At 37.6% G+C, this 23,360-nt stretch overlaps 1 protein-coding gene across 1 annotated transcript in view; it reads right to left on the bottom strand.

Moving 5' to 3' along the window:
• Positions 1 to 946: 946 nt before the first annotated feature.
• LOC126295214 (nostrin) overlaps positions 947 to 23,360 on the bottom strand; it is a 152,857-nt gene continuing 130,443 nt past the window's right edge. Inside the window, exons 12-13 of the mRNA XM_049987556.1 lie at positions 17,321 to 17,512; positions 947 to 4,561 (exon numbers count right to left, since the gene is read on the bottom strand). Coding sequence (XP_049843513.1) covers positions 4,455 to 4,561; positions 17,321 to 17,512 — 299 coding nt within the window. The 3' untranslated portion in view covers positions 947 to 4,454. The remainder of the gene's footprint in view (positions 4,562 to 17,320; positions 17,513 to 23,360) is intronic.

Genomic DNA, 23,360 nt, shown 5'->3' with positions numbered 1-23,360 from the left:
GGCGCTTTCCCGCTTGGTAAGTCTTGGAATCTTTGTTTTTAATATATATATATATAAGCTAGTAATTCTGTGTGTGTGTTTGTGTGTTTTGTTCATTGTGCCTATCTACCGGCACATTCCCAAGTATATATATATATATATATATATAGCTTTCACAACCGATGGTTGCTTCTTCAGGAAGGAGAGGGAAAGACGAAAGGATGTGGGTTTTAAGGGAGGGGTAAGGAGTCATTCCAATCCCGGGAGTGGAAAGACTTCCCTTAGGGGAAAAAAGGACAGGTGTACACTCGCACGCACACACACACACACACACACACACACACACACACACACATATCCATCTGCACATACACAGACACAAGCAGACATATTTAAAGGCAAGAAGCAACCATCGGTTGCGAAAGCTAGTAATTCTGTGTGTGTGTTTTTTTTTTTTTTTTTGTTCATTGTGCCTGTCTGCCGGCTCTTTCCCGCTTGGTAAGTCTTAGAATCTTTGTTTCTTATATATATATATATATATATATATATATATATATATATATATATATATATGCTTTGTAGAACCTGTTTTTATAAATATATTGTAAAGGATGAGTCCCTATATATAAGCAAAAACTTGACACCAAAAGCAAGAATACTAAGGTACACGAAAGTTAAAAAAGATATATAGGAAATGAAACACGTGCAATCCCTATACATCCCTAGAACAGATGTAGAAACATTTGGAACCATACGAGATGAGAAATGAACAATTGGTGCTGAGTGCTGCCACAGGCATGAAAATTTCCTAGCTTAAACAAAAAAAACTAAAACTGGCCCTTACCATAATGCTTATAAACTTCCCATGGTCGTAGATGGCTGGTAAGCAAAACAAGTAAAACATATCTGTGTGTCTGTTTCATGTTTTAGCAAGGTAAGGGAGGGGATGGGAAGTGAGAAAACTCAGTTACATGGTACAATGGTTTATTTTATACATGACAACTTTTAGAGTACATAAAAATAATGTTTTTGGTATATGGCTGTAAAATACACTTCTGTGATGATATCAGCACATTACAAGATACACATACATTAAACATGCATTACACAATCCAGACATGTACAACACTCAGCTACAAAACAAGAAAATAAAATTTCTGTGCATCACTGAGGTTGTTAATGAATATTACATAAAATATTTTAAACAGGTTTATATTAACAATAGCCATTCCTTATTGCTTAGAAAGATTTACAGTAGGTATACAAAATTTTGATTGTTTAGATATTTTTTTTCTTGACATACTTAGTCTGATCTAGCCAAACATAGTACATGAAAAGAAAACATGCACACATGAAATTAGCAGTTCATGGCATTTTTGCAACTTTGTGGCAATGGAGTCACAAATGGAATTTTGGACTCGTGCCAGACAGAAAAATATGACATTTAATCAATGATTCTTGAAACAGCCTCATTTTCCCCACTTTTATATACAAATTAGCTTTGGTTTTACTCAGTTAATGTTACAAGGCATTAAATTACAATTATTTAACAGTTTGATAATTATCTTCTTTCTCCTTTCTCTCATTCATTCACTCACACTCACACACCTGTTTTATTTATTCTTAAAAATAAACTTTTTTTCCTAGCAACATGTTTACTGTAGGTGACACCACCTTAAAATAGCTGAACAAAGTCAATATTTCACAATCCATGTAAATTAGCTTTACTTTCTTTTTACTTGTAATTTGACATTCCAGTGATAGATAGACAGAAATGGAAGACATACTGTGGATGAAAATATCGTTATTTGAATCACCTCCTAAGTGATTACTTAGATTCAGTGACCAAATATTCAGAGCCCTTTCTTATTTTCTTCAGCAGACACAAAACTGTCCATTTTGGCATGCTGTAGAGTGGTGCACAAAATAAACCACACACCTCTATCTAGCAACTGTATTCCCATTTAGCAACAATTTCAAACATGTATTTAACATTACAACAATTGCAGATATACAATTAGTAATTTGTATTCTTTGTATCACACAAGTCCTAGTTAAACAATTCATAAACTATGTGCCTGGTACACATAAAAATGCTGAAACAATTCAGAAACAATACACATAATGTACACAATGTCAAAACAACTTATTTCCCAACAACCAACATAGTCAATAAATACATAAACATAGCTGTGTTGCTTTTAAACAGAACTGAGTTTGGTGTTAGTAGATCCGAGTGTTTTGAGAAATACCATAAATGAAATACATGAGACTCAGCCAACATTCCATTTCATTCTCAGATACCCAAAATAATGTTTTTAATAAGCCTGTTTGACCAAGATAATCTGAGTACAACAATTGTATATAAGTGGCATGGCAGAGATTTACGACCACACTGGCTCACAAATTGTGCCATTACAGTCTTATGGCGACTTAAATGTCCAGCAAATTAGACTTTTCAGCTGCAATGGTGTCTCAACATTTACATGGATGTAAATGAACCCATCACACACTGACTATAGTATTTCCACAGCAAGCATGTCATGTTTCCCGATGAACAGCAATGCCTTATAGATACAGTCATTTTAATATTAACTTTTGCCTCATTGAATTCCTGTTTGAAAATTAACATTATTTAAAGGTATTTTTAGGCCATTTTAAATTATGAAATTTGTATTTTTAGATGCTGTATTTGGTCTGGTACACATTATTATGTCAAACAGGCATTGGTAGTAAGCAATTTTTCTAGAGGTCTTTTTGTATCTAACTAGAAAGCATGGCATTAAATGCATGGGTATCCATATTTCTTTCAAGCACTTAGATTGACAGATCATGCATTAGTAACTCAGTTGTCAACTGAGTTTGTTCGTGATATATTTTCACTCTGAATTTTCTACATTGCATTACTTGGACCTCTTCTTAACATATACTGAAATTCGTGTCAGACCCAACTGTGAACTTAGTGGGAAATGAAAGGCTCTAAAAATCTCAACTGAGACATATACTGTTAGAAGAGTTTATCCACAGAACATCACTTCCTGATACCAAAATTGTAGAAAATGCAACATCAAAACAAGTGCTGCAAAGTTAACAATTGAAATATGAAACAAAAATTATGACAAACAGGAAAGGAAATGGGCCTGTGCAAAACAAGTAAAAAGAATGGGTTTTTTGATCCTTTTCAGAAAGTTAGAACTGGATGCACAGATGAAGCGAAAAGTTTGAGTGTGCACATACAGCAGCAGAAAGAATAATTGTGCAGAAACAATGGGGAATTACAGGGGAAGCTTGTAAAAGATTGCAAAGACTGGAATATGTGATATATTAGTGAAGATGGAGGGATGGAGAAGGTGTGTTAGTATTTAGAAAAATAGGACATTGCATTAATCTGATCAAAATACTTAAGAGAAGAATAAAAGCAAAATAATGCCCTGAAATCTGTGTTATGTTTAATCCATGCAAAGCATTCCAGATCCTAGTTTACAACAGAGAAATTGCATTATTCATTCTGATGCTGAAAACAAGAAGCAAAACATGAAATATGGCAGTTTTATTGACCCCACAAAAATGCATATTTTAATAACAGATGTCAACAGTCAACAATATTCCATTATTGTTTCTGACATTGCGAATAAATGTCAGGTGCCAAAATCTTCCAAGGTTCACACTGTGAACTTGTTTCAAATCCTTAAATTTAGAGTTACCACTGCATCATGTGGTACATGAGTAAGTTTTGTTACATAACAAGGGAAATGAATTGCTGTTGTAGAATTACACAGACTTTGAATCATACAAACTCTGTTGCTCCTCACAAGTTTCATTCCATTGTCCTCCTTAAAGTACTGTTTCCATTCAGTGTTTATTTCTAACACTTCATCTACAGCACTGTAACTTTTTCTGCCTACGCATTGAAACTCAGATCCAAATATGCAGTCACACACTACATCAGTCACTGCCTTTAAGAAGCTAAATGCAGCTCTCAGCAGTTCATGATGTGATATGAGGCAGTGAATGTAAACAAATGCAGAGTGGAAGACAATATATATTGGAGGTAGTAGATAATGTTGACTCAAGTGCTGGTGGCATCATGTGTTGTGTAGCAGGATGTCTCGGTGCACACAGTATCAACTCGCTTATGCTTGGTGTAAGTTTAGCATTAAACAAGGCACAGAAGTAATCCCTCACAATTGTGTCAAACAGGGCAGACCACATTGTATTTACAGTGGCTGTCAAATGGGATAAAGTCACTTCAGTTACAGTGGTTGCCAAATGGGGCAAAAGGCTCTTACTCTTCAGTTGTGTCAAATGGGGCACCAAAAACAGCCACAGTGTTGTCAAATGGGGCACAATGTCCCCTATTACTGTTTGTGTGTCACAGGCTTCAGCCATCCTGATACATGTGGTAGGTGACAGAGGTGACTGGATGTGACCTGCTCCGGATGCCGACTGCGCAGAAGGAAGGTCGAGGTGTGCTGCTACTCGATCTCCTCGACGTAGGTGGCAGGGAAGATGCCGACGACTCCGTTGAGCTCCCCCAGCCACCAGCCGTCTGCTTGTTTGCTGTGGATGCGTATCACATCACCTGCAAACACGTAACAGCAATGAAAACATGTTACAAGACCATGCAAAAATGGCAAGCAAAAATGAAAATAATTTTCTATCTAAGTTCTACACTCTACTCGCAACTGATTAAGTTCAGCGGAAGTCACATCCAATTTTCCCTCTCTTTTCCTTTTCTTCTGATAGGGAAATGAGTTAAATATATTTTATCATGTACAACAAGATATTAACGTCAACAGTTATGGGAAAAAAGTCTGAAAACATCTCTTGTCAAAACTGGGATACAATCTATAAAAAAAATAACATTGGGGATTGCTTTTATTAACTACTACAGGGTTTCCCACCATTCTAAACATTTTCCTTGGGGACATCACTTGGCAGCATTCCTGTAAGTTATTTGAACATTTAATTGACAAAGGACTTCAAATTCTAGATATTCGAGGGAACAAAGACATTTTAGAACGTGTAAAAAAAGTTCATCGGAAACAGATAAAAATGGTTTTAGATTCTCAAGATTTACATTTATACAGGAAATAATTGTAAGGATGTTAAAAAGTGCCCATAAAGCAATACATTCTACACAGTGAAGTTGAGGTTTGCCGATGACATTGTAATTCTGTCAGAGACAGCAAAAAGGACTTGGACGATCAGTTGACCGGAATGGACAGTGTCTTGAAAGGAGGATATAAGATTAACATCAACAAAAGCAAAACGAGGATAATGGAATGTAGTCGAATTAAGTCGGGTGATGCTGAGGGAATTACATTAGGAAATGAGACACTTAAATTAGTAAAGGAGTTTTGGTATTTGGGGAGCAAAATAACTGATGATGGTCCAAGTAGAGGGGATATAAAATGTAGATTGGCAATGGCAAGGAAAGTGTTTCTGAAGAAGAAAAATTTTTTAACATCTAGCATAGGTTTAGATGCTAGGAAGTCTTTTCTGAAAGTATTTCTATGGAGTGTAGCCATGTATGGAAGTGAAACGTGGACAATAAATAGTTTACACAAGAAGAGAATAGAAGCTTTTGAAATGAGGTGCTACAGAAGAATGCTGAAGATTAGATGGGTAGATCACATAACTAATGAGGAGGTATTGAATAGGATTGGGGAAAAGAGAAGATTGTGGCACAACTTGACTAGAAGAAGGGATCGGTTGGTAGGACATGTACTGAGGCATCAAGGGATCACCAATTTACTATTGGAGGGCAGCGTGGAGGGTAAAAATCGTAGAGGGAGACCAAGAGATGAATACAGTAAGCAGATTCAGAAGGATGTAGGTTGCAGTAGGTACTGGGAGATGAAGAAGCTTGCACAGGATAGAGTAGCATGGAGAGCTGCATCAAACCAGTCTCAGGACTGAAGACCACAACAACAACAACAACAAGGGTTACTCAGCAAAGAGTGGGGGTTTGGTAAAAATGTAACACAACTAACAATAAAACACTTCTGTCACTTCACAACACTGTTTCCCACGGTGATGCTTTTTAATTTTTTTTATTTTCTGGAAAACCTTAAACCAAAGGTTCACAACAGACAACACTAACATCTTATTCTCGTTCTGAGCTCAGAATCTCACTCAATTTTTCAGGCAAGCAAATAGGAATTTGCGATATAAGAATGTAACCCGGGCATCAAAATGGTCCTGTTGATAGCTGGTAGTGCATGTGTAGTGACTATTGTTGAGTTTGCAAAACAGTATTGTATGCTGTGGGTAAACAGAATGAGGTAACAATGTTTTAAACAGACTGGCCTTATATTTGTGAGGATGGAGATTCCATTATTCAGTCGGCCACAATGACTCAAGTTTTCTGTGATTTTCCTAAATTACTGCAGGCAAATGCCGAAATTGTTGCCACTATACGGCCCAACTAGCTCTATAAATGGGTAAAAAAAATGGAAATGAGCGTATGGCATTGTTGGCTGGAAGGCCCCATTCGGGGGAGTTCAGCGACTGTATTGCAAGTCCTTTCTGGTTGATGCCACTTCGGTGACTTGCGAGTCAATGATGATGAAGATGATGATGATGATGGACACACAACACCCAGTCCCCTGCTGGGAATCGAACCTGGACCCCTGCGAGGTAGGCGGTAATGCTACCGCTACGTTACAGAGGCGGACTATAAATGGGTAGATACCGGTGTATATGAATTTTTTTTTGTGTTTTTTTGTTCTGAAACTGTTATACCACAGCATGACCAATATCTCTGTAAGATGGTCGACAACAGAATAAAACTAGTGCTACTACAGAAGGTGCATTTCACTGCACAAGAAACTAATTTTTTTTTTCTGTCTGGTCTACAATTTCAAAGAGGCAGTAGTGGCTACTTGTATGGCTATGCTTAAGATGTTATTAATCCAGCTATATCTGTACAATCCCTATGGGAGTGAGAAGTTGAGGAATACCTATTACACGTTATGCACTGCTGAATGGTCCTCCGAATTTTCAGCTTAGTTCTGCTACAGATATTCGCAGGATTACTTTGCATGGCTGCCCAGTTAGAATTCTCAGTGCTCCTGTAATTTTCTCCAGTGGGGCAACGATTCCTCAAGCTACTTGAATTGATGTCCTTATAATCTCTCACTTGATTCAAGATTGTTTATTAACCACAGACTATTTACAGTAGAATAGGTTTAATTATTAAAACATGCAACTGGTAAAAAGAATAGTCTTCCAGAAAGATTCTTAAAATTTACTGCTGTTTCTTTAACAAAATTCTCAAACATTGGTATCAACATTGTTTTCCTCAGAAAGTTCTGTTACTGTGTACACTGGGCACTCCAACAACAAATTAAAATATTTGAACATGATATATTGTGGGAATTCCCTCATATTTTTTTCCATGAGGTATCAAAGTTCCATTGGGACTGAAAACTTGCAATAAATTTAAAGGGAACAAGCTGATGCAGATGAATTTAGATCCACTTAAAAGAAAGCTGTATGAGATACCGACACTGAAATGTTATTACTCAGTGGACAAATTCTTGCAGGACAAACTGGAAATTTGAGCTGTATACAATGTGTTACATGTTCCAAGAAATATCCTTAAAGTGTTATTATTTATTGCAGTGCTATTATTTATTAGTGTAAAATCATTGTAACTGTATTATAAATTTTTGACATGTCTCCTGTACGCAAACCAAATGGATTGCAAATTTCCGTCACGAGATGAATGAAACCAATTCACAATTGTCACTAGCATTATGATTGTGTATGCTCTAAAGTGTGAAACTCATTTTCAACATAACACAACACTGAATAGAATTACAAATGTACTGCAGTCAATATCATGTTTTTGATAAACTGCTTCTTAGGATTCACTTTGCTCTTTAATCTGGTCACTTCCTTTTCAGTTACCGAATTTCACTTCCATAACAGGAATGTCCCCATATCACTACACTGTAGGAGATGTGTGAATAGGTAAAACTAGCATACGCCATTTTCGTGTACTCAGTGACAACTGCTGCTGACGAGAGACCACAGCTGAGCTATTCTCTTGCAGATACAGCTACCAAATTCCTCTCAGATCGATTTGGAGAGGCGAGAAGTTTTATTGATTCACTCTGTTCATCTTTAGTTAGTCGCAGAGTTAGTTGACATATTTTATCAGGATTACAGAGGAGTTAATTACTAGAAAACAAATTCAATGGTAATTCTGATTTTTTTGAGATGACTGATGTAATTAAAGAGATCATTACAAAAACAAGACTTGTCTGTTTTTTGTTTTTATGGTTTCAGTACATTGTGGTAAGCATGCCTAAGACTCACCATTTGCAACAATGAAATGTGGTGGCAGACACAGTCCCTATCTACATCTACATCTACACTCTGCACACCCACATCAGGTACATGGTCGAGGGTATGTCCCATTGTACCAGTTATTAAGGTTTCTTCTCCTTCCATTCATGTATGGAGTGGAGGAATAATGATTGTTTGAATGTCTCTGTGCATGCAGTAAATATTCTAATCTTATTCTCACGACCCATACACGAGTGATAATTAGGGGAATGTAGTATATCCCTAGAGTAATTATTTCAAGCTGGTCCTTGAAACTTTGTTAATACACTACTGGCCATTAAAATTGCTACACCACGAAGATGACGTGCCACAGACGCAAAATTTAACCTATAGGAAGAAGATGCTGTGATATGTAAATGATTAGCTTTTCAGAGCATTCACACGAGGTTGGCACCAGTGACACCTTCAACGAGCTGACATGAGGAAAGATTCCAACTGATTTCTCACACAGAAACAGCAGTTGATTGGCGTTGCCTGGTGAAACGTTGTTGTGATGCCTCGTGTAAGGAGGATAAATGCGTACCATCACGTTTCCGACTTTGATAAAGGTTGGATTGTAGACTATTGCGATTGCAGTTTATCGTATCGCGACATTGCTGCTCGCATTGATTGTGATCCAATGACTGTTAGCAGAATATGGAATCAGTGGCTTCAGGAGGGTAATACGGAACGCCGTGATGGATCCCAACGGCCTCGTATCACTAGCACTCGAGATGACAGGCATCTTATCCGCACGGCTGTAACGAATCGTGCAGCCACGTCTCGATCCCTGAGTCAACAGATGGGGACGTTTGCAAGACAACAACCATCTGCACGAACAGTTCGACGACGTTTCCAGCAGCAGGGACTATCAGCTCGGAGACCGTGGCTGCGGTTACCCTTGACACTGCATCACAGACAGGAGCGTCTGTGATGGTGTACTTGACGACGAACCTGGGTGCACGAATGGCAAAATGTCATGCTTTATGATGAATCCAGGTTGTGTTTACAGCATCATGATTGTTGCATCTGGCAACATCACAGTGAACCCACATTGGAAGCCTGTATTCATCATCGGCAAACTGGCGTATCACCCGGTGTGATGGTATGAGGTGCCATCAGTTACACGTCTCGGTCACCTCTTGTTCGCATTGACGGCACTTTCAACAGTGGGCGTTACATTTCAGATGTGTTACGACCCGTGGCTCTACCCTTCATTCGATCCCTGCGAAACCCTACATTTCAGCAGGATAATGCATGACTGCATGTTGCAGGTCCTGTACGGGCCTTTCTGGATACAGAAAATGTTCGACTGCTGCCCTGGCCACCACATCCTCCAGATCCCTCAGCAATTAAAAACGTCTGGTCAATGGTGGCCGAGCAACTGGCTCATCACAATACGCCAGTCACTACTCTCGATGAACTGTGGCATCGTGCTGAAGCTGCATGGGCAGCTGTACCTGTACACGCCATCCGAGCTCTGTTTGACTCAATGCCCAGGCATATCAAGGCCGTTATTACGGCCAGAAGTGGTTGTTCTGGGTACTGATTTCTCAGGATCTATCCACCCAAATTGCATGAAAATATAATCACATGTCAGTTCTAGTATAATATATTTGTCCATTGAATACCCATTTATCATCTATATTTCTTCTTGGTGTAGCAATTTTAATGGCCAGTAGTGTAGATGTTCTTGGGATAGTTTATACCTGTTTTCAGGAGTCTTACAGTTGAGTTCCTTCACTAACTCTGTGACAGTTTCCCAATGATTAAACAAACCTGTGACCATTTGTGCTGCCCTTCTCTGTATGTGTTCAATATCTCCTGTTAGTCCTGTATGGTATGGGTCCAACACACTTGAGCAATATTCTAGACCCAGCCGCATGAGTGATTTGTAAGCAGTCTCTTTTGCAGACTGATTGCACTTCCCTAGTATTGTATCAGTAAACCAGTGTCTACCACCTGCTTCACCCATAACTGAACCTTTCCTATAATTCCATTTCATATCCCTACAAAATGCTACACGCAGGTATTTGCAAGAGTCGGTCGATTCCAACGGTGACTTGTTGATATTATAATCATAGGATACTATGTTTTTTTCATCTTGTGAAGTGCAAAATCTTACATTACTGAACATTTAGAGGAAGTTGTGAATCTCTGCATTGTGTTGAAATCCTATCAAGATCTGACTGGACATTTATGCAGCTCCTCTCAGATAGTACTTCATTATAGGTAACTGCATCATCTGCAAAAGGCTTGATTTTACTTTTAATGTTGTCTGCAAGGTCATTAACATACAAAATTAACAGCGAGGGTCCCAACACACTCCCCTGGGACACACACACCAAGATACTTCTACATCTGACAATGTCTTTTCACCCAAGATAACATGTTGCGTTCTCCCTACCATAAAGCCCTCAATCCAGTCACATGTGACAAAAGTACGAGCTGGGTTTCTGTCGATTGACATTTTCGAAATCCATGCTGGCTCGCATTGAGGAGGTCATTCTGTTCGAGGTACCTCATTATGTTTGAACTCAGAATATGTTATCAGATTCTACAACATATCGATGATAAGAATAGCTGTCTTTATGTTTACAAAGGCGACATGTGCGAGCACTAATCTCAGTTTTGTTCAACAAACTTAATCTATGCTGTAGAAATATGGGGTGCAACAACTCAAGCCAAACTAAGTACATTATTAATACTACAGAAAAAATTTACCAGAATTATTTGTAGTGCCAAACCTCGAGAATCATGTCGGAATCTGTTCCCAAAATTAGGTGTGCTTACCATTATAGGTGTATACATATTGAAAGTTATATTGCTTGTGAAAACAATAAATCCAAATTTCAACTGTGACCTGTACCAGTATGATACAAGACAAAAGTTCAGATACCATGTAAATAGCCACAGAACAGCTTTATATGAAAAAAATGCACTTCATGCTGGGCTGAAGCTAGCCAATGCCCTACCAAAAAGTCTCACAACCCTTCCTACTAACAAAATAAAAGATCAGCTAAAAAGAATTCTAATTGAAAACCCTTTTTATTCCCTAGAGTATTGTATCTCTTTGAAAAGTGCTTCATAAGTATGTCAAGCTCATAGTTTTAAGTAAGCTACAACTAATATAATGTTGATACAAACAATATTTGTAATGTCGTGATTGTATACTACCAAATGTAAAATTTATTAATACAAACAAATCTTTAGTTTGTAATTTATAAACTGACATATTCAGAAGAATAATCTGTATGATGTCCTGAAACTGTATTATTTCTAGGGATTGTATTTGATTATCCGATGTTGAATAAATATTATTATTATTATTATTAGTCGTAAAACTCCCATGTGGAAGACGCTAAGTAAAGCTGGTTCACTTTCCGTTCTTCTTGGTCTTCTGGTTCTTTTTATTTGCCCACCAGTTTTTCATTGTTTGCGAAAATTTAGTTCTTCTTTCTTCGCTCCATTTTGTTCCGGTTCTCGGTGCTTTTGTCTCTGGTTTAACCTCCCACTTTTCAACTTTTATTCTAAAACTGTTCCTTGCAGCTATTTCTTCTTTAGTAATTTTTGCTAATTCCAAATCTTTTTTAACTTTTTGGATCCATTCTCCTCCATTAACAAGAGAATCTACGTATTTTACAATTCTTTTTGTTAATCTGTGTTCAGGAAGTCTCATTATGTGGCCATAGAATTTAAGGCGTCTTTTCCTCATGTCTATCTCTATGTTAGAATATTCTTCAATTTTTGATGTTTTCTGTAATCTATATCCATTCTCGGTCCATCTTGGTCCCAAAATTTTTCTAATTATTTTTCTTTCTTCTTTCTTTAGATTTTCTAGATCAGTTTTCCTGTTTAGTGCCAAGGTTTCGCTGGCATATAACATTGATGGTTTAATGACTGTATTGTAATGCCTAATTTTTGCATTTAAAGATAAACATTTTTTATTATAGAGGTTTTGCACTAATCCTAAACCTTTACGAGCTTTTTGTATTCTTTCTTGTTGTGCAAATTTTTCTGAGATAATTTCTCCAAGATATTTGAAGTATGGTACTCTGTTGATTTCTCCGTATTTTGTTTGTAATTTGGAAATTTCTAAATTTGTTGTTGTAAACACTGTCTTTTCAAATGATATCTGTAGGATGACTTTTTCTGCACATTCTTTTAGAATTTCTACCTGTTTTATAGCCATCTCACTAGAATCTTCCATTATTGCGAGATCGTCTGCAAAGGCTAAGTAGGGGATTCTTAGGGTATGTTTCTTGGTTCCTAATGAAATTGGTTTCCAGCACTTTTCTTCTTCAAGTTTCTTCTCCCATTCTCCCATGACTCTATCCAGAACTACATTGAACAACAAAGGCGACAACCCATCACCCTGTCTAACCCCAGTTTTATTATTATATTAATATTAATATTAATATTAATATTATTATTAATATTATTTCTTTCTTATCTCAGACGTTACGTCTGGTCAGAAGTAGAAAGTGACGCGGACCTTGATCAAGCGTGACTTCCTTTTAACTGTACGGTATATATTATATTGCATTTAGGAACTTTCGGGTAATTGAACATGTATCAATAATTATGGATTTCTGTACTTGTATATATAAGTTTGGATGTATATTAAAAACAAAGGTTCCAAGACTTACCAAGCGGGGAAGTGCCGGCAGACAGGCACAATGAACAAAACACACAAACACACACACAGAATTACTAGCTTTCGCAACCGATGGTTGCTTCTTCAGGAAGGAGAGGGAAAGACGAAACCCACATCCTTTCGTCTTTCCCTCTCCTTCCTGAAGAAGCAACCATCGGTTGCGAAAGCTAGTAATTCTGTGTGTGTGTTTGTGTGTTTTGTTCATTGTGCCTGTCTGCCGGCACTTTCCCGCTTGGTAAGTCTTGGAATCTTTGTTTTTAATATATTTTTCCCATGTGGAAGCTTCTTTCTATTTTATTTACATCATCATTAAGTTTGGATGTAGCTATATTGCATTGATGTACTGGTGTATATTGTGTGGTATGACTCCTGTAGTTGATAGTATAATTGGTATAATGTCAACTTTATCCTGATGCCACATATCCTTGACTTCCTCCGCCAGTTTGATGTATTTTTCACTTTTTTCTCCTGTTTTCTTCTGTATATTTGTTGTATTGGGTATGGATATTTCGATTAGTTGTGTTAATTTATTCTTTTTATTGGTGAGTATGATGTCAGGTTTGTTATGTGGTGTTGTTTTACCTGTTATAATGGTTCTGTTCCAGTGTAATATGTACACATCATTCTCCAGTACATTTTGTGCTGCATGCTTGTATGTGGGAACGTGTTGTTTTATTAGTTTATGTTGTAAGGCATGCTGTTGATGTATTATTTTTGCTACATTGTCATGTCTTCTGTGGTATTCTGTATTTGATAGTATTGTACATCCGCTTGTGATGTGACCTACTGTTTCTATTTGTTGTTTGCAAAGTCTGCATTTATCTGTTGTGGTATTGGGATCTTTAATAATATACTTGCTGTAATATCTGGTGTTTATTGTTTGATCCTGTATTGCAATCAAGAATCCTTCAGTCTCACTGTATATATTGCCTTTTCTTAGCCATGTGTTGGATGTGTCTTGATCAATGTGTGGCTGTGTGAGATGATACGGGTACTTGCCATGTAGTGTTTTCTTTTTCCAATTTACTTTCTTCGTATCTGTTGATGTTATGTGATCTAAAGGGTTGTAAAAGTGGTTATAAAATTGCAGTGGTGTAGTCGATGTATTTATATGAGTGATTGCTTTGTGTATTTTGCTAGTTTCTGCTCGTTCTAGAAATAATTTTCTTCTTCTTATTCTTCTTCTTATTATTATTATTAATAAACATTATATGAGCTAAATCACTGTCTAATTGAACAATAATAAAATAAACTTTCATTACCACACACTGTTGGTGCACACACATGATATCCCACAGTAATGACCCACTCAAAGCATTAAACAGGGCAGTTGCATCAGATCCCAGTCACCTGTTTTTTTTTTAAATTGCTAATTAACTTTTAGACAACTGCTTCATTATGGGATTCCCCTACCAGCTCGGATCATGGGTCATTTTCTTGCACGCATTGTACATTTTTTTCTCATATTGTTACCATATCACACTTTTAATCAGTAACAAGGTACAGAATTGTATTTTGGGGTAACTCAAAAAACATTTGCTGAATATTAAAACTTCAGAAAAATGTCATTACAAATATGCACAATGTTGGGTGGAGAAAATAATGTCACCCACTCTTAAGGAATCTAAGTATATATAGTTTTCTCTCACTACACATCTATGTGCTCATTATCTTTGTACATAGTAATCCTGCTTTATTTGAAGAAAATCAGTTTCAGAATGTTTACAACACCAGAAATCAAAATACACTCCTGGAAATGGAAAAAAGAACACATTGACACCGGTGTGTCAGACCCACCATACTTGCTCCACACACTGCGAGAGGGCTGTACAAGCAATGATCACACGCACGGCACAGCGGACACACCAGGAACCGCGGTGTTGGCCGTCGAATGGCGCTAGCTGCGCAGCATTTGTGCACCGCCGCCGTCAGTGTCAGCCAGTTTGCCGTGGCATACGGAGCTCCATCGCAGTCTTTAACACTGGTAGCATGCCGCGACAGTGTGGACGTGAACCGTATGTGCAGTTGACGGACTTTGAACGAGGGCATGCGGGAGGCCGGGTGGATGTACCGCCGAATTGCTGAACACGTGGGGCGTGAGGTCTCCACAGTACATCGATGTTGTCGCCAGTGGTCGGCGGAAGGTGCACGTGCCCGTCGACCTGGGACCGGACCGCAGCGACGCACGGATGCACGCCGAGACCGTAGGATCCTACGCAGTGCCGTAGGGGACCGCACCGCCACTTCCCAGCAAATTAGGGACACTGTTGTTCCTGGGGTATCGGCGAGGACCATTCGCAACCGTCTCCGTGAAGCTGGGCTACGGTCCCGCACACCGTTAGGCCGTCTTCCGCTCACGCCCCAACATCGTGCAGCCCGCCTCCAGTGGTGTCGCGACAGGCGTGAATGGAGGGACGAATGGAGACGTGTCGTCTTCAGCGATGAGAGTCGCTTCTGCCTCGGTGCCAATGATGGTCGTATGCGTGTTTGGCGCCGTGCAGGTGAGCGCCACAATCAGGACTGCATACGACCGAGGCACACAGGGCCAACACCCGGCATCGTGGTGTGGGGAGCGATCTCCTACACTGGCCGTACACCTCTGGTGATCGTCGAGGGGACACTGAATAGTGCACGGTACCTCCAAACCGTCATCGAACCCATCGTTCTACCATTCCTAGACCGGCAAGGCAACTTGCTGTTCCAACATGACAATGCACGTCCGCATGTATCCCGTGCCACCCGACGTGCTCTAGAAGGTGTAAGTCAACTACCCTGGCCAGCAAGATCTCCGGATGTGTCCCCCATTGAGCATGTTTGGGACTGGATGAAGTGTCGTCTCACGCGGTCTGCACGTCCAGCACGAACGCTGGTCCAACTGAGGCGCCAGATGGAAATGGCATGGCAAGCTGTTCCACAGAACTGCATCCAGCATCTCTACGATCGTCTCCATGGGAGAATAGCAGCCTGCATTGCTGCGAAAGGTGGATATACAATGTACTAGTGCCGACATTGTGCTTGCTCTGTTGCCTGTGTCTATGTGCCTGTGGTTCTGTCAGTGTGATCATGTGATGTATCTGACCCCAGGAATGTGTCAATAAAGTTTCCCCTTCCTGGGACAATGAATTCACGGTGTTCTTATTTCAATTTCCAGGAGTGTAATTTTATGCTGCCCATCCACCATTGAAAACTTTTTGTTAAAACTGCACAGTATATGTGTATGAAAATTTATAACAAAGTGAAAGAAAGAGAATTGCTGAGTATAAATTTGGAAAGACTGAAAAAATCCTTATATGAGAAACTAACGCAGAAATGTTACTGTTCATCAAGGACAACCTGAAAATTTGAGCAGGAGAGAACATGCACTTAGGACTGTTAATTTTCGAAAATTTGTTACTTTTCAAGAAAAACTATTAGCTGCATATTAATTACATATCCAGTACAGTATATTATATTAATGATATTACAAGAAAATTTGTAAACGAATTTTTGTGTTTTGATGAGTCTCTTGTACATTAAGCCAATAGTTTGAAGTTGTATGTTACGAGACAATAAACTTCTGTTCTATTCTATTTATATTACTACTGCACCCTTGGACATGTGACAATGTAATTTATCACAGTGTTAGCTGAAGCAATAATAAAGGAAAATATACACGGGCTCGCAACTTTAAAACAACAGTGGAATTGTACAAGACAATATTAATTGCATTTGGCACACTTTATACACAAGCACACTTGCTGGAGGGTTGAATAAAAAATTAGTGAGATCTAAACCAATGATTTTATGATTATGTAACTTTCACATTGTATACTCAGCTATTGACGACTATGTTAACACTTCATTTTGTAGAGTTTGTACGTATCAGTGCTCAGAAATCTTCTAATCTACGAATGTGTTTTTGTTGAGTTTTTTTTTTTTTTCGATAACTGTATCGTACTGCATTACAAAACTGATGCCCAAGCACTGCCCTTGGATGATATATGTACGAATAAAATAGAAGAAAATAGAAGAGAGTAACATCCCCTGCTGAGGCAGTAGGTCGTCGCTTGAATCAGTTCCATTTCTAGTAACTACTCAGATTGAGATCACCTTCTATTGGTATACTATTGATATACTTTTGGTATTAAAGGTTTCAGACAGCACATATATAACACAAAATTAAATAGTGTTTCCCAGCGTTTGCAAGTTAATATTAATACCACGGCCTCAGGTGAGCAGTAACATGACTATGATCTTCATCATGATGATAATGATAACTGTGTCAGTGATGTTAATGACAATGATGATGATGCTGATGATAATGATTATGTTGTTGTGATTGTTGAAGATGATGCCATGCTGACATACCCGGAGCCAGGTTGAGTTCGTCGTAGAGTTTGGCGGCGTAGTCGTACAGGGCGCGGCACTTCCCCGCACCCCCGCCACCGCCACCGCCACCTCCGATACCCCCGTTGCTGACACCGTTGGTGATGCCCGGGTCTTCAGACTCCAGGCCGCATTCGTAGTCTCTTTCGTCACTGCCCTGACTCGAGAACTCGTCTGAAACAGAACCGTAACAACCTAGGGTGAACTATATGTATGTATTTTTGCAGGTGTGCCTTTGTAATTGTTTATTTCACTTTTTGTACTAGATGTAGTTTAACATGCCTACTGAAACATATGACTGTAAAATAAGTAGAATGCCTGGTTAGATGTAAGAGAGGGCCTGATGGCCCTAATCTTGCCAGGTTAAACAAATAAATAAATAAATAAACTAACACTCTGGTAATGAAACTGCTCGATGCTGCACTCTCACTGTTTACTAAAAAGCAATATGCAATATATTAATGTACACACAATACATTAATATACTCCACATACAATTATTCCTTACATCTATATTTATAAATTGCATATCATTTACATCACATTCACAAATTTGTATCCATACAAAATGCTTGTATAAATTGTATTTACAGTCAAACCATATTAATTAAAAATTGCTGTGCATATTTTGTATTGCTTTGTGTAAGCCATCCTTTTGGAAAATTTTGTAGTTAAAATTACATTTGAACTTGTAATATACCTTATATACAAAGACTTAATGAAAACTTTGATTCTCTGACATCGTATAGTACAATACCTCACTTTAAGATGATTGGTATTTTGGTGATTCGTGAATTTCATAACAGTGACACTAAATTGGAGACTAATTAGGAGACACTCTTACAAAATAAAACAAACGACGATGTATTTTAACAAACTGTGGCATTCATTGTAGTAATGGGAAAGACTTGAATTACTGAAAATGGTAGGAATAAAATATATAGTATTAATCACCAACTGTAATTATTCAAATAACTGGTCTTTTACGAATGTAGTTTACTCATTCAAGAAGTTATTCTGTCACTTGCAAATGAAGGCACATATTGTAAAACGTAAATTTAGGATGAAAGCTGTAAAGAACATTCCGTATTAGTGACTTAATTAATTAAACTTGTCTTGTTGTATCCAGATATACGTCTAATTATAAAATTCTAGGTATCTGTTACAAATTCTATCAATGAAAACCTGTTTTGTTTTACCCTCTTCGCTTCAACTATTGTCAGGAATGTGATTCATTGTGTAATTAGCGTGTATTTTTTAATTTTGTGAAGTTTGTTATTGTACTCATACTTAGGTGGGATTTTCACATTTAAAAACATTTTTACATTATAAATTTCACATATTATTCAATTCTGTAATTTTAGATACATTATTCTGTGTAATCAGAACATTTTAGCTTGGGAACTTTTAATTGCAAATACGATTAAAAATATTGTGTCATTATTAATTAATAATGATCCAAGTGACCATCCATTATTAAGAATATATAAATAGGGAAGCAGCGAGGCTGCTGGGATGGGCAGTTTGAGCTGATTATCTCGAAGTGTAACCTGCATTAGTTAGTTGAATATTATATCATTAAGATTTAAAGTTTGAAAAAGTATGTTTCTTGATTTGTGAACCAGTCAGCTGTTTCGTGAAGACATACTGTACAACTCGGCCTCTTTGCAATGTGGCATGATGGATTTGATCAGCTGTTGAAAACAGAAGAATAAATGTTTAAAAACTGGAACCGATCACTTTCACTGTAAACCACACACTTCATGAAGATCCAGGCAATCTATGAATATTTCACTTAGGTGGAGAAAGATTTCGTTTTAACCTTCTACTTATGATTCTAGATAACATCAGATGACAAGCACTTTTGATAAGTCAGTTCATCTGTCTTCAAAGTTTTGAGGATTACCTTACCGACGAGTAGATAATAATTAAGTAGAAGTGTTAAAAACTTATTATTGTTGATTACTGAAAAGTGGGTTGGCACATAATGATCAGTTCAGTGTGAAATTTTCATGCAATTCTTTGCAATTTGAGTGACTCCTGGACCCGGTGCAAATGGTATGCAGGTAAGTACGAGGGGTGGACTGCCTTTCAGCTTCTGTCCCAGCTGATATTATTTCAAACTTGCTTTGTCATAGACAGACGGATTCAATATCTCTCCTCCTGCTGTGCTAGTTTTGGTCCAATGTGGGTATTTTACTTCCAAGGTACCAGTGAAACCTGGTGAGCAATAACCCATCTGCACCTGAGGAGGTGTCCCAGTGGGAGACAAACATCTCCACATAAAAGTGATGGTATTTTAGGGATTGGAATACATAAGAGCCACAATTGATATAGATGGATAAATAACTGAACATGTAAGGGAGTTTAAATATCTACAGTGCAGTTTTAAATCTGTCGAGTCAGATGATGCAGGGCTAAAACCAGCCAGACTCAGACATTTCTAAGGAACCATGCAACATATATTAAATCATGATGTACGCAGGGTGAACCAGTAATTAAAATTTGCAGAATAATACCCTTGCCTTCGCTTTCTTCAGTAGCAAAGGTTGATGCTAACATCAGATCAGTTATGACAAACTGAATCACCAGAGATGAAGTTTCTCCATTTTATTGTGGGATATTCATTATTGGACCATAAAAGAAATGCTGATATATGAGAAGAATAAATGTAGAATCCATTATAACTGTAGCAGAAACATACAAGACTGAACTGGAAAAACATGTCCAATGTATAATAAAAGGATAGCTAAGCTGTAATACTATATAAGAGAAACAACAGAGATCCCTTAAGGAGATAGTGGAACAGCACAAAACATCTAATCCTTGGAGATCATAATTGTTATTATTATTATTATTATTATTGAAACAGATACAAAACAATGGAAGACTGTACAATATGAATGAACTACTTTTGTAAAGTCTTTGATGAAAAGTTTTGGCTGGGTTTGTTTTATGTGTAGCACATAGTACATTTTAATATAAATGGATAGATAAAAAATCTACTCACCAAATGGTAGCAGGGAAACACACACACAAAATGATTTAAATTTTTACAAACTTTCGAAGCCATTGGCTTCTTCTTCCGTCAGAAGGGTGGAGGGGAATGAAGAGGGGTGAAGGAAAAGGACTGGAGAGATTTAGGGAAAGGGGTACAGTTCAGAAAAATAACCCAGAATCCTACATCAGGCGAGACTTACCGGATGAGTAAATTGTGTTGTGGAGTTGGTGTCATCACAATATGTTTAGAAACAAAGGCTATTAATAAAATATAGAGAAATGAAACAAATAAACTGAGACATCTCATTTAAAAAAATACATATATTGAAACAAATATAATCATGAAATGTTTCTGCAAGCAGGACTGACTTACTAGAAAAACTATGTTGATAAAGAGAATGAATATTAATGGACAACCAATAGAAGGTAAGTAAAAGATAATTTCTAATAACTTGGGATTAAATTCATGGGCAACTTATCCTTTTCCTCTTATTAGTTTTCAAGATATTGAGAAAATATGGTGAAAAAAAAAAAAAATAAACACACAAAGGTTCTTGTGAGGTGTGCTATCTTAAGCCTTTACAGTGTCATAATTTTCAACTCAGTAAAATAACAGGCAGGTTACCGGCTGCTGTTGCATCAATCAAAACTCTGTAAGACTCTGCACGGAGGTTTGAGATTACATAGAATTCTGTACTGTGACCTATGTGTGGCTCCTTACGCATTTTAAAAAAGTGTCCAGGCATAAACCAAAGAAATCTTATTTGTTACAATCACCACAAATATCTCTCAATACCAGATACTCAAATATGCACCCACATCAACTTTCAAGATATCCTCAATATCGCTGAAGGTGAATCAGCAAAATCTTTTACACGAGTGACACCGCCGCTCCTCGGTTTAAGTTGGTGGATAGGTAACAAACAACCCTTTTATACCACTTTATATCTTGAAATTTTCTTATGAGAAGAAATGAATAATTATTTTCAAAATATAATCTTATTTATGAAAGAGAATTAAAATTGAAACTTCCTGGCAGATTAAAACTGTGTGCCCGACCGAGACTCGAACTCGGGACCTTTCCCTTTCGCGGGCAAGTGCTCTACCGACTGAGCTACCGAAGCACGACTCACGCCCGGTACTCACAGCTTTACTTCTGCCAGTACCTCGTCTCCTACCTTCCAAACTTAACAGAAGCTCTCCTGCGAACCTTGCAGAACTAGCACTCCTGAAAGAAAGGATATTGTGGAGACATGGCTTAGCCACAGCCTGGGGGATGTTTCCAGAATTAAAATTATTTACATAAGATCATGTTCATATGATTTGTCAATTAATGTGGACTATATGGTAGGTGCAAATGTTGACTGCCACAAAAATGTAGGGTGGATTAGTTCACAGCCACTATACAATGAAGATAAATTGGGAAAACTTGTCAGTCAACCGCTTTACTGTGACACATTAGCGTGTTTGCAAATACACGTCAGATACATTCCAATGTTTTTAATGCCTTATAATCTTCCACACATAAAACATCTAGAATATGAAAAATTATAACTGAATTATTTCTTGAAGGATTCCAATTTGCAAGAAATTGCCAATAACCACATGGGATTATACGCATAATAATAAAGAAATATATTAAAAACAAAGATTCCAAGACTTACCAAGTGGGAAAGCGCCGGTAGACAGGCACAATAAAATAACACACAAACACACACACACAAAATTTCGAGCTTTCGCAACCGGCGGCTGCTTCGTCAGGAAAGAGGGAAGGAAAAGGAAAGATGAAAGGATGTGGGTTTCAAAATTTTGTGTGTTATTTTATTGTGCCTGTCTACCGGCGCTTTCCCGCTTGGTAAGTCTTGGAATCTTTGTTTTTAATACATTTTTCCCATGTGGAAGTTTCTTTCTATTTTATTTACATCATTAATAATAAAGAAACCTATTTTATGTGTGTGCTTGTTTGTGTCTAGGGAAAAAAATCACTTGGAGGGGTGTCACAAAAGTTTGAAACATACTTTAATGTTCCCCAAAGGGAAAAAAGATTGAGAAGTGCAGAATTACATTACTGATCACTGATAGTGACATTACTAATAGTTAAAATGTGAGTATTCATAATAAATTAAAATGGGTACAAAAACATGAAGCATCAAATAGAAAATAAATAACTCTTTATTCCTACATATTAAAAATAAATACAATATTAAAAACAATATTACTGATTTTCATTTAACAATAAGACATTTTGTGGTTTTGTACCAAATTTCAGTGTATTATGAATGTTCAAGTTTGCTTCCATTCACTGGTCAAAAGTAAAAGATCTTACATTTATTAGAAAACTATGATTCAATGTTTCTCAGGTAACATATGAATTTCATAACATACAATTTAAAAAAGGAAAAATGGTTGCATGCAGCAAAAATCAAACCAGTGACCTTCCCCTTACTGCTTCCACTACAAGCAAGTCTCTATTGACACTTTGCAACTTTTTTAGCTTAACTGGACTTGGAAATGTCCAGAGTCAATTTTTTCAAGTCATTCTGAGAAGTGCCTTGTACTCCTTTAGGAAACTGTGAGACCTTGACTTTTCCCAGCAAACTGAATGTTCAAATAGCTTACGGGTTTGCTGCCGGGTGACGTCATCGACCACTGCCGATATTTCGACAGGAGCACACCCTGCCATTCTCAAGGCACAGCTGCAAGGAGGAAGCAATGTGCAGGGGAATTTAATACCTCGATTCACATAGGAGAAACAAGGAAGATACCACACACAGAACAAGTAACTGCAGCGTCAACATACAACCAAAGCTAACCAACATAATAAATATCGAAAGTGACTATTAATAAACTGGTGAGGTAGCACTAATTCTGTCCCTCTGTTTTTTGATGAGAAACGGAGTCGGATTCCAAGCAGCATTTAAACAAAATCCACTATCACTGTTTTTAAGGTTGCTTGATACTTTGATTTCAACAGCTTCCTTATTAATAACACTATCCCAATAGCTGGACGTGAAAGCTAGGT

The sequence above is a fragment of the Schistocerca gregaria genome, chromosome 11 (assembly GCF_023897955.1).
Source record: "Schistocerca gregaria isolate iqSchGreg1 chromosome 11, iqSchGreg1.2, whole genome shotgun sequence".
NCBI lineage: Eukaryota > Metazoa > Arthropoda > Insecta > Orthoptera > Acrididae > Schistocerca > Schistocerca gregaria.
Note: the sequence above shows the minus strand (reverse complement) of the source record. Positions and strands in the feature narration are given on the sequence as shown.